This window comes from Saccopteryx bilineata, chromosome 1, assembly GCF_036850765.1.
Source record: "Saccopteryx bilineata isolate mSacBil1 chromosome 1, mSacBil1_pri_phased_curated, whole genome shotgun sequence".
Taxonomy (NCBI): Eukaryota; Metazoa; Chordata; class Mammalia; order Chiroptera; family Emballonuridae; genus Saccopteryx; species Saccopteryx bilineata.
The window spans coordinates 131504042-131516518 of NC_089490.1; the positions used below are offsets into that span (position 1 = coordinate 131504042).

The following is a 12477-nucleotide window of genomic DNA, read 5'->3' on the forward strand; positions in this document are numbered from 1 at the left end:
TGCTGCCCCAGCTGGTGCTTTGCCAGCATTGACTACTTAGCAGTTACACACCATCACCCTAAACCATCACATCTCAATGATCCCACTTCATTTATTACCAAAATATCACAGAATTCCAGTAATAGTTCACATACAGTGTTTAACACAAACCTGATACCTGTGGAAAAAACTATTCCGACAATTGAATGTTTGGAATTGTTAACACCCCAAACCATTATCACTCCGTACTCCAAAAATACTCTTTGAGAGCTTTGGAAACTGAATTAAAATATCTACACAGCTATGAACAACTGTTTAATAAAACTTTTTCATGTTTCCATTACATGTAAATATATCAATTGGCATCTCTATAAAAACTCTGAAAATGGTGCAAAAGTTTCATTCCCATTGAGAAAGCCATTGACAAAAAATATTGACACTTCACTAAAAGTTTGAAAAATGGTCTTCTTTCAAAGCTTCTTTATTAGTCTGAAATCTTCTGGATTATCAAAATCTAGGTTTGCTTTTTCCTCTTGAAACACTAAAGAACATTTATTCACAAGGATAAAAATGCAAATGGGAAGATGGAAAACTGAGAAGGGCTTTTTCCTCTGAAAATTAAAAAAAAAAGCTAGTTACATAAGCATCCTCAAAATAACACAATGGGATTCATTTTATTGTTGACTTTTGGACAGCAGTGTCATACTTTATTGAAAACAAACCCATGTAAAAACAAAGTTAAAATGAAAAATGGTATCTGAAAAATAAATTATTTTATATAAAACAAATCAGTAACTTAAAACACTAATATACAAAATGTCTACTCATCTACTATACAACATGAGGACCAGCCAGGAAAGCTCCCCGTTCCCCCAGAGCGAGTCACTGTAAACAGAACATTACACGGTGAAGAAGTGGTCCCAACCAATGGACAAGCCTCTTCCAGGGGGAAGTGCAATGCAGTCCTCTCAGTTACTGTTCAGACCACTGGTTAGCCTAACATAGGTCCTGGTGGTGACTTACAATTAAGTTTTCTTTTTAAAAAATGACCCAGTGGAAAACTGAACTATGTCACCAAAAAGTAGTGGGGAAAATATACAATACAATCATTAGAAGTCAGAGGCAAATCAAAAGGTTTAGAACCTTCAACCCTGCCAAAGATCTGGGATTCAGGTTCTGCTGCTATCGTAAGAAAGGGTCAATTACCAATGCCACTCAACAGAAAGCATGTGCGACTTCAGTTGGTGGCTGGTCTGAGAATCTGATGAATAGGAGTGGGGTGGTAGGTCCTAGAAAGATGAGAAGAATTTCAAGTGGAGAGCTTGGGTGGAGGGTGGGCAGCTTATTCTTTTTTATCCAACCCAAGGCTGCAAAAAGCAGAGAAAAAAAAAATCAGGCTGAATGAGATATGAAATGGAACAGCTGGGTGGTGCTGACTTTGATTTTCCAGCCCAACAGTGGACTTAGGTCAGTCGATGGCCCCAAAGTGGGGGTCAACCAGGATAAATTATTGCCAATAACTGTCGTAGATTCATCTATTTGTCTGCTCCAGCAGGCACCTCTCAGCTGCCAGCTCCAAAGGCTGGCTCCTCCTGGTGCAGACCCGGCATGCTAGGTTTCCAGCACTAACCCCAATGCACTCTCAAAGGTTAGGACAGCTGCCTTTGGCTAGGGAAAGACTCACCTTCTGGACAAAGATGGCAGAGAACACCCGGCACCATCTGCTGCTGAGAGGCACAGCCGGGGTAAAAGACCACAGCCTAGCATATTATACTGAGAAGCTAAAGAAGGGCAGAACCGAGGGTAAAAAGTAACTCAATGGGAACCAGGCTCACAAGTTTGGAGCTGCTTAGCAAAAACTGTTAGGGGGACTTACACAGGCCAAAAGAGAATTGGGTCAAAGCCTTTTTGGTATTTATGTACCAAACCAAACTGCTGATAAATTAGCTTTATCTACTCTTCATTCTTTTTCATCAAAATTTCCAAATAAGAGCACTAATTTTGCAAAATACAAATATGATTGTATTATGTAAAATTTTAAAAATGGTTTCTTTTGGATTGTGACTTTTAAAAAATGGATCTTCCTTTTGCAAACAAACCTAGAGAAGATGTAATGAACTCTATGGACACAGGGCCAGCCATCTGTACCTGGACAGGATGACAATTGCTTCTCAGGAGATACATGTCAAAAGTGGAATCCTTCCACATACCTACACATCGAAAACTATAAAAAAAACACATTGGGATTTTTAGCTAGAAGGCTGTGGTGATCATGTAACATGAGACTTTTACTGACCAAAGAAACTTCAGGCAACTTTCAAAGGCTCACGTGCACTTCACATCTGCTTCTCACCTGAGCCAGCATCAGATCAATCTGGTTCAAATACAAGGGAGGAGAACAAAGAAGCTGCACTGCAGTAAGCGAGCATCACTTTAGTGTGCACTTGACATTACCCTTGTAGGACAAGCTCTAGCAAGGGCTAGCAGGAATGGATGTCAATGAGGACTTTAAGAATGGGTTTCAGAATTGGGATTCTCATCTCTGTGAAGACACTGGCCCAAGGCTACACAACCTGAAAGGCATATTTTGCCAGAAAACCCATCAGTCCCAGGGTGAACAGCACTCTGGGGCAACAGAGCAGGGACCCTCTTTGTGTTTTGGGTTCTATGAGGAGGCAAGTATGCTGGCTTTGAGTTGGGATCTGGGAACTTCTGCTGAATGGAGGAGGCCCTCCATGGCACAGCCAACTTATGAGACAAAGCTGTAGGTATGAAATTGGCCTTTTGTAGGAAAACAATATGGCAACATCTTAAATTTGGGAGGATAATGCAAGCAGCTGGCAGCTCCTCAGTTAAAGTATGAGGGTAACGGTGGGGACAGGCAACCTCAAAAAATTTCAAAGGCTTCTCAGAACACTGATCTGCTCTGGAGAATGCGGTGCCTACCGGCCCTTTTATTTTTCCACTTAAATAAATAAATAGATAAATAAATAAATAATGCTGCTATTCCATGATCACAGCAACTAAAAAACAGCTTATCGTTCTTATCATTACATGTTTTAGTCTCATGTTAAGGTTAAAAACTGTTGGTACTAAGTTATCTTGTTTATTCTTCTCTCTACACACTATTTATAAAATCAGATCATTCTCCTTAGGAGTTGCCCGGAGATCTGGCCCTGGCTACTTCTCCAGCCCTCTCTTGGACTCTCCTTACTGGCTCCCCATTTTAAAAACACCATCTGTGACCACACATTCCCACATTACAGATCTGAAAATGCTTGGTCTTGAGGCCAGTATTTGTTTAAGATCTTACACATTCTCCCTGAATGCTGAGCCACCTGTACCTCACCTAGCCAAAAAGAAAGAAAAGGTAAAATAAAAAACAAAACAAAATTTGAGCAAAACAAAATCAAATTTAATGGTCTTAAATGCAAAAGTAAAAACAAACAAAAAACACAAAAAAGCAAAAGAAAATTAACAGAACAGAACAACCCAAAATGTCAAAGCAATTATGAAGAGAACTTTGAGGGTTAATCTTTAAAAACTACAAATCAAAGATTTTTTTTTTGTTAATAGATAATTGGCAAGAAGTAAGTACTTTTCTGCTGAGTGTTCATATGAAAGCAACGTTTCAAAACAAATTCCAACTAAAATAGAAAAAAGTCTAGCACTCACGAGAAGGGATGCGAGAAATACAATGCTCAAATGTTTATGTTATTAAAAATAGAGCTATTGTACACATTCGCGCTATGGTAAATGCTTCTCAAAACTGGAGAAATGACTGTGAACAACAGTGTCTGATGTGTGGGGCACTGTGCATGCATCGTGTGAACAGGAACTCAGGATGTCAGAGTAGCTACACATCGTCAGGTGTGCCTGGGGCTTAGATCTCACTCAGGAATATATGGAGTTTCCCTAAAACTCTTTGGTCCATTCTCATTGATGCCTGGGCTTACAAAACAATGTGTCCTCCTTTGGAGGACCTGGCCCGGCATGCTGTGCCCCTCCCTAGTGGTAGCTCACAGTCAGACAGGTCCGTGGCCACTGCCAGGACCACTTGGCAAAGCCCAAGGCTGAGTGAGCAAGAGGTGACAATGGGACCTGCTTGGGGAAGCAATTTCATGTCAACCAAAGCAGGAATCGCTTAAAATGTTGAAGCAGTTGAGAAAATGCACACTCAGCACCTGTCTAACGTCTTTAGTTTAAAAACGAAAACTAAAAGGTCATTTCTTTTTTTTTTTTATCCAGTTTGTGGAGACACCGAGTGAGACGGGTGTTAAGACAGTCTTAGCAGGTAAAGCATGCTTCAATTTCACCACCATCCCAAGGGACGGGTTAGTCAATGCAGTCTACTTAGATTTGTTTAATATATATTTTAAAGGAAATAACTTAAGAAACTTAAAGTTGGTCTAACAATGTGGGATTTCAAACATTTGAATATGTCGGCTGCATCTCAGAGTATAAAAACCTTTTCACTTCTCATTTAGACTAAGACAAACACTTGTGAAAATTGGCGCAAATGAGTTGTACACTAACAAAAAAGTTTCAACTTCTTCACTCTGAATTATCTATTCCGTACAAAAAAAAAAAGCATGAGCAAGTTATTTATGGGACTTGTTGGTTTTGAAAGAAACCTGTAAGATTTTGTCCCCCAGGCGGTAGCCGTTCAGACTTGCTATGGCCATCGCGGCTTCTTCATAGTTTGTCATGGTCACAAAACCAAAGCCTTTGCACTTGTTGGTGTTGAAGTCGCGAATCACTTTCACATTGGTGACTGCACCAAAGGGGCCAAACATCTGCCAGAGGATTCCCTCATCGGCATCTTGACCAAGGTTGTAGATGAAGATGCACCAGCCCGAAGATGCGTTGCCTGGGACATTGACACCAGAAAGCCCACTCATGTGATCTACACCCATAGGGGAGAACCTAGCAAACAGAGAGCACAGCATTCAGGTCAAGGTCAGTGTGCAAAGGCATGCCAACATCACTGGGGAGCTGGTGGGGAGCAGGCAGAATTGGCTCAGGCTCTTCTCTCCCCTCAGCCAGGGGTGAAGTTCCCAAGGCTGACACTGACACAATCCACTTGTCACAAATAAGGTTTTGTTTTTAACTAAGAGGAATTCAATATGGTGGTATAGTGAGGGAGTTGACTCTGAGAGACACTTGTGTGTGGAAGGTCAAAGCCTCAACCAACTTCACTTAGAGTGATGGCCCATCAGTGGCCGACCAGCCACTCTCTCCACCCTTCCCACTATGCGTCTGTGTACAGTGTGTATGTGTGCGCGTGCATGTGTGCATGTTGGGGAGGCCTATATATTTTTTTCTTCTCTTCTTCCAAATTTTGTACCTTCCCCTGGTCATAACCTGCTATCTCCAAGCATTTAGTCAGGAGGTGTCCAGTTACACGTGCCCCTGTGAAGAGCCACTGCTGGCACAAGAGAGAACACCTTCCCAAAGCTTGGGGCACCCTTCCATTGCCTGCTCATAACATCCCAGAAGGGCCAGGGGCTGGACTGCAGGGTCACTGAACTATACCAAAAATGTAGGACCCTTTCCAAAGTGACACTGTTACATCAAAACTGAGCTTTCTACCAATGTGTGGCCATTGCAATAAAGATCATTACTGAAGCTATGTGGTCCTCTGGGTAGTTCACAAACTAAAAATTATGGTCTCAGGTCAATTTAGGAGGACTTGAGTGTGATACAGCATCTGTGAAACCATAAAATACAAATGGAGAAGTATTACCTGTTCTAAAATAAAGTCGGCTTTCAAGCTGTGGGACTGATCTAGGATTAAGAGGGTGTCTTTAAGGACTACTACACAGATCTACTCTCTTACATGACCCCAGGCAGAGGGACCAGCCCCTGAGGTACATCCCACCGAACCAAGGGTTGTACCCGACATAGATATTGAATATAGACACATTATTGGCCTTAGTTTTGACTTAATGAGAATTATAGTACTTTAAACAGCCTGCACCAGAAAGTCTCAGTTGGTTACATGACTCAGGTGGCTTGTCAATGACCCTGGGTCCGTCTGGGACTACAGTGAGACCACAACAGCACTAACGTGGCAATGGGAAAAGGAATCCAGCTAGTTCTCAATAAGAACTGGGAAGGGGTGTCCATTTTAAAAGTACTCCTGTAAAAGACTTCATTTCCTCCAAATTTTGTTGAGAACCAATACAGACCGGACTCATTACAGTGAACCTCTTTAAGTACCTTTTATAGTATAAATGATCTGAGGTTATATTTTACTGCCTTTTATTGACATGATTCTCATTCTTGTGAATCACTGTTAATTGTTTTTTTCTCCTGCTAATTTCTTTTGTCCTGTCAGGAAACCCACCCATCCTGAATGCTTTCTTTGAGGGCATGAACAGAGAGCTGACCCTCCCTTATCTGGGGCTCTCCCCAATGTGATAAGAACAAAGGCACTCTCTCCTCTTCTGTGTCTTTCTCTCTTATTCTTATCTTAATCTGCTCTCTGGTGGTGAATCTTCCCTCCTGCCTCACCCACCCACCATCCCTTTCCATCATTTGCTCTGTTCCTCTGGCAGTCCTGACCCCTTTCCTGCCTGACCAACAGTTCCACCCCTCTGGTCTTCCCTTTCTTTCTTACTCCTCGTTGCTGTGACCAAGGCCCCTTCTCCTCCTCCTCCAACAGTCTCTGGTTTTCCTGACTTACCATAATTCCATGAACACTGCCATCCATACAGCCTGCCTGATCAACATTGAGGTGGACTGTGTTATCTTACTTCCATACTTGCTCTGTCTAAAGATACTTCCCCTGCCTTTATCTATTAACTAGGAGAGCCAGCTTTGGAATCTGATGTAGTTGAGAACTCTGGATTAATGGGCTGTGAAAGTGATACCTTGCTAAATTGCATCTATGGAAATGGGCAGGGTTTTACCCAACCTCACTGCTTAAAACAAAGATGGGAAACCTGACAAGTTGCAGAGAAAAATCCTTAACATACCTGAGGAAGCTTTGATGCCACTTCTTGAGGTTTTGACAAAAAAACAAAAACAAAGCCCCTAAAGTGAGACTGCCGTGATTTGTAAGTGGTAATACACCTGATTTTGGAATCCAAGTTATTGACTCGAATTGTCTCTGTTCTACTAGATCCTAACAATTAGAATCATTTTCAACATGGAAAGACTAAAGAACATGGGGAAAATGTCCACCTCAAGGACATGGCTTTTAAAGAGAAGGCATATAGTGTTTAAATACCAAAATTACTCCACAAGGTTAGGTGTATTGAAAAGGGTTGCCTTATGGCTGATAATCAACTAAAACCTGCTTAAAACTCTGGAAGAAGAGCTCTGGCTTAGCACATCTCATAGATGTGGAGTCATCTTTTCAACTCATGGCTCCACCCTCAGGTCACTAAAAACTGTGTGCTGGCATGCTATCATCCTCTCCTCGGAGCTGGCAGGAGTGGATGCCATCTTTTCAATTCTAATGAAAGACAACACTTGGTGGGAAATATATGGCTTTCACACAGATACCCTTCTGATGGAACTGGGGACACAAGAGACATGAAATGATTCTGTGTGACCTTCTGATGTGATCAGCCCAGCATACCCAGTGCTTCCCACTGCATGTGGATACCTAGCTTTCAAAGCACAGCCAGAATAATGGGAAAAGGCTGGGTGTAGGTAGGTGAGAGAGCGCTGCCCTCCTGACCCACCTGAATCTCTGCGCCTGGTGATGCACGGGGCCTCCGAACCGTCTAGCTGGCGAGTGGTACAGCTGGGAGAGCAGCGCCACGTTTTTGTTCTGGTTGGGATTGGCTGCGAATTTCACGGTAATGGGCTCGGAGGAACCTGGGGGTTTATGACCATTGAAACTGGTAATTGCCTCTTCTGCTTCCGATCGTTTGTCAAACCGGATAAACGCAACCCCTCTGGACAAACCTTTTTAATAAACCAACAAAAATGGAATTAGGGGGAAAATATGTAAGGATTTTTTAAAACTGAAAAGCAAAAGTCAAGTCAGTTCAATCTACTGTGATTCAAACTAGATGCCTGATTAATGAGATAAACAAAAATTAAACCTAAATATGCTCGCCCTAGTCAGATGGCTTGGTTGGTTGGAGGGTCATCCCCATATGAAAAGGTTGCACATTTGACCCTGCATCAGGGCACATGCAAGAATCAACCAATGAGTGTATAGATAGGTGGAACAGCAAATCTCTCTCTCTAAAATCAATAAATTAAGAAAAAAATGCTCAAGTTCTCAAGGCTTCCTGGGTCAAGGTGTCCTTATTCTGTATGATGTGAATTGGAAACACTAAGCAGATCCATGTTTAAATTAAGAATGAAGGGATAGCTCTGGCTGGCCAGATAGCTCGGTTGGTTAGAGCATCATTCTGATATGCAGAGGCTGCCAGTTTGATCCCCGGTCAGGACACATACAGAAACAGATCACTATTTCTATCTCTCTCCCTTCCTTCTCTAAAATCAATAAAGAAAAAAAGAAATAAGAATAAAGGGACATTTATACACAACTATAAATAGTTCTGTGGCACCTGACTAGTGGTGCTGCACTGGATAGAGTGTTGACCTGGGACACTGAGGTCCCAGGTCCAAAACCCTGAGGTCACCGGCTTCAGCGTGGGATCATCAACATGATCCCATGGTTGCTGGCTTGAGCCCAATCCATCATGACACATATGAGAAGCAATCAATGAACAACTAAAATGACACAAATACAAGTTGATGCTTCTCATTGTTTCTCTCCCTTCCTGTCTCTCTCGCTTAAAAAAACAAAAAACAAAAACAAGTTTAGCCTGACCAGGCGGTGGCACAGTGGATACAGCATCATATTGGGATGCGGAGGACCCAGGTTCAAAATCCTGAGGTCAACAGCTTGAGCCCAAGGTCGCTGGCATGAGCAAGGGGTCACTCGGTCTGCTGCAGCCCTCCAGTTAAGGCACATATGAGAAAGCAATCAATGAACTAAGGTGCCATAAACAAGCATTGATGTTTCTTATCTCCCTTCCTGTCTGCCTGTCCCTATTTGTCCCTCTGTCTCTCTCTTGTCTCTGTCACAAAAAACAAACAAAAAAACCCAATAAATTAAAAAAATAGAAAACAATGACCAATAAAAGATTAAGGTTTCAAACTGTCTTCTGAGTTTCTCAGTGCCAAAAGGTATTTTGGTGACAGACACCCCAAACACATCCAAAACCGGCGCATTAGAGGCAATCACCCCCCTTCCATCACTCTTCTGATGCCAAGTGCTGACTGTGGTGGGGGTGCCCAGATGGGCTGGGGAGCAAAGGCAATCAGGGCTGGGTCTGAGGGATTTGCCCTGGCTTTGCACCCTCCCATACCTGTTCCGCCCCGCCAGAGAGCCAAAGGAGCAGTGGTGCCTTTGAACAGCTGTAGTAAACTAGGAGCAACCTGGCCTCATAACCTGTACTGGCCTTAGCAGGCCTTTCCAGCAGTTCCAACAGAATCTCTGGTTATGTGGTGCCCAGATTGGCCTTCTCCTTCATCCCCTAAGGGTGTGGAGCCCCAATAAGCAAGGCTTACTCAAACACTCTTCCCTGACTTCATCACCTCACTCACCACTGTAAGGTCCTGGGACTTCCTGAGGGCCCCAACTGCCCTCAGGATCAAGTAAGGCCACTCACTCTTGTTCCATCGACTGGCCAGGGACATACAACAGTGCTGACAGTCCTCTACAGACCTTCTGGCAGGTTAAGAGTCCCTTCCTTAGGCCCACTCCATACCTGGTTCCTGCATGGGAAGGGTCAGGATGCATCTGCCTCAGAAGGGCAGGCACCTTCTCTTGCTACCTAGACTGAGGCACTGGCAGGTAATAAGCCCTGACTGAGTTCCTCGACAGAGCAGGAACATGGCCCAGGACTAAGCTGCCTGAGATCCAAGGCCCAGTTGCTAAAGGCAGTGTCTGCTAAGCTGGTGTGAAAGCGAGACCCTAGTAAACTGGGTGGGAGAGGGCTCAGTTGACCTCAGCCTTGTCTGTCTATATTCTGGGTCTGGGGAACAATGAAGAGATCTTGGCCCTTGAAAAAGTCAAGGAATGGGGTGGGACTCAGGCAAAGGAATTTGGAGCCACAGAAGAGCCTTGCTTCTTCTTCTGAGGAGAAGAAAGGGGGATCAAGTTTAAAGGTCCAAGTGTAGTGGAGAGGTGACAGTAAGAACCAGTCTGAGGGTGATGTCACTGGGCTGGAATACTAGGAGTAATAGTGGGGTGGCTGCAGTCGACAGCCCTATCCTAGACACTCTCGTCTCGCCTGTCAGTAACAGGGTGTCATAAGTCACATTTTCATCTCTAGACAAAGGTCTTCAGTATGTTGTGAATGACAATGATCCAAGCAAGACAGCCCGGGACCTTAGGCCACCAGCTAAGCGAGCACATCAGATGTTCCCACGCTCTAGCACCTTTCCTCACTATTTCCCCACAGGATCCAACTGACTGTCTCCTGATGGGCATGGGGCATGGGTCTCTTGGCTGGTCTGGAGGCAACAGAAGGCATAGCAAAACTCAGGCACATTGGTTGGGGTGCTGAGATGACAAACTGAAAGGCACAGTTGACGTCTTTGGGCCTGGAGTTCCACATTTGGGCCCGACTTGCATGTGGTACCGTGGCCCCCACTGAAGTACACAGTGAATAGTCAGGGACCCTTGGGCCAAGGTTCTTTGTTTACAACTGTAACACACTGGATATCCATGCAAGGTCCTAAAGCTCTCACTGGAAAGCTCCCATCCCCACAGCACACTACCCTGAGAGATCACACAGCAGCTCCCAGAGGTCTCAAGACTACCCGACATGGGCTCCATGACTCTTTAAATATAAATCTAAAATTCACACAGCCAGAGACAATCAGTGATTTAGTAAGATCAGACCTAGCAACAATTCACATCTGTGCCCCAGGAAATTCTAGAACCTGAGCTTATTTTTCAATTTCAGTTCAAAGCAACACCTGAAAAATGCTGTTTTTATTCACTCTTAAAGGGCATGAACAACAGCTTAGGTAGATGGAAATCTGAACAGAATCTAAGTTTAGGCAATACTGCTGAAAGTTAGATCTGGCTGGCTCCCACAGAAAGCTGCCCTCAGGGAGAAGGTGTCATTCCATTCATTAAGACTTTGAGATCAAGCAGAGAGAAAGTGTGTGTGTCAGTGGGGTTTCCCTATTTTTTTTTTTAATTAAGTGAGAGGCAGGGAGGCAGAGACAGACTTCCTGCTTGCACCCTGACCAGGCGATGCTCTGTCCATCTGGGGCTGCTACTCTGTTGTTTGGCAACCGAGCTATTTTAGCACGTGAGGCAAAGCCACAGAGCCATCTTCAGCACCCAGGGCCAACTTGCTCAAACCAAGCCATGGCTGTGGGAGAAGAGAGAGAGAAAGAGAGAGAGAGAGAGAGAAAGGGGAGGAGTGGAGAAGCAGATGGTCACCTCTTCTGTGTCTCTGATCAGGAATTGAACCTGGCACATCCACAAGCTAGGCCAATGCTCCCCCACTGGGCAAACCAGCCAGGACCCCTATTGGTTTTGTAAAATGACTTTCAAATGAAAACTCCCTGATTTCCATGAATAAAATCCAAGAAAGAAAAAGCAAATGTTATTTAACACAAGGGAATGTTATTTCATTAATTTGGTGAATGTACCTTTTTTGAAGATAGCTCTGCTTCCCCCCACCACCAGTGTTTTTATAGAATTTAGAGCAGACCAATAAATGGCACAATCTCTAGATGAGTAAACCATAATAAAGCTCACAATTAAAATGGATAAAGAAGCAAAGAAATTAAAAGAAAAATTAAGTTCTGTCAGTTTACGATGTAAAGGTTTCTTAAGAGAGTTCTCTCATTTCTTCAACACTAAAAAGCACGTTATATGAAGGCAAACCTGCCTGCTAAGCTGTCTCAGCCCCAGCCCCTTGTGGACTCCATGGGGTGCCAGCAGAGGGGTCCAGGGTGGGTGGCCTCCTCTAGAGCAAAGGGAAGAAGGAAGCACACAGCCCCAGGCTCATCTTTCTACTCTCTAATTCTACCCTCAGGATCAAAAGGCAGGGCTGGGGGAGGGTGCCCCGGGGAATCCCTCATCTCTTCCTTCCACCCCACTTGCAAGTATTCCACAACACAAAAGATGTTGGGTGGGTGCCCTCGTTCCTTCATTGAAGTAGCAGAGGCTGGAAGGGAGGCCTGAGGGTCTGATACACCACCCTGAAGTAACAGCTGAGCCCGGGGGGACAACCCTGAGGTACCCCTCAACACTCTAGGAGACACAAGCCTTACAGAGGAAAGGAGACAAAGTCCCCAGCAAATGGCCAATGGAGCTATCTACAGAAGTGACATAAAAGACAGGTGGCAGGGGTGTGTGCTCTCGAAGTGGCTGGGCTCCAGAGAGTAAGGTCCTGCTCTGCAGTACTGGAAAAGTCAGCAGAGGCAAAGTAGTCCATTGTGCAATCTAGACAAGCATGGCCACAGAGGGAGAATATGGGTCCCTGGGCAGCCCACTCA

General features: G+C 44.2%; 1 protein-coding gene across 2 annotated transcripts in view; it reads right to left on the bottom strand.

Annotated features, from left to right (window-relative positions):
• Positions 1-444: 444 nt before the first annotated feature.
• The window catches only part of ELAVL1 (ELAV like RNA binding protein 1), a 49445-nt gene continuing 37412 nt past the window's right edge, over positions 445-12477 (bottom strand). Inside the window, exons 5-6 of one of the 2 annotated variants that reach the window (XM_066266625.1) lie at positions 7674-7809; positions 445-4905 (exon numbers count right to left, since the gene is read on the bottom strand). In XM_066266625.1, coding sequence (XP_066122722.1) covers positions 4581-4905; positions 7674-7809 — 461 coding nt within the window. In that variant the 3' untranslated portion in view covers positions 445-4580. Of the gene's footprint in view, positions 4906-7673; positions 7900-12477 lie in introns of both variants that reach the window. The other variant, XM_066266622.1, reaches the window with a different exon arrangement.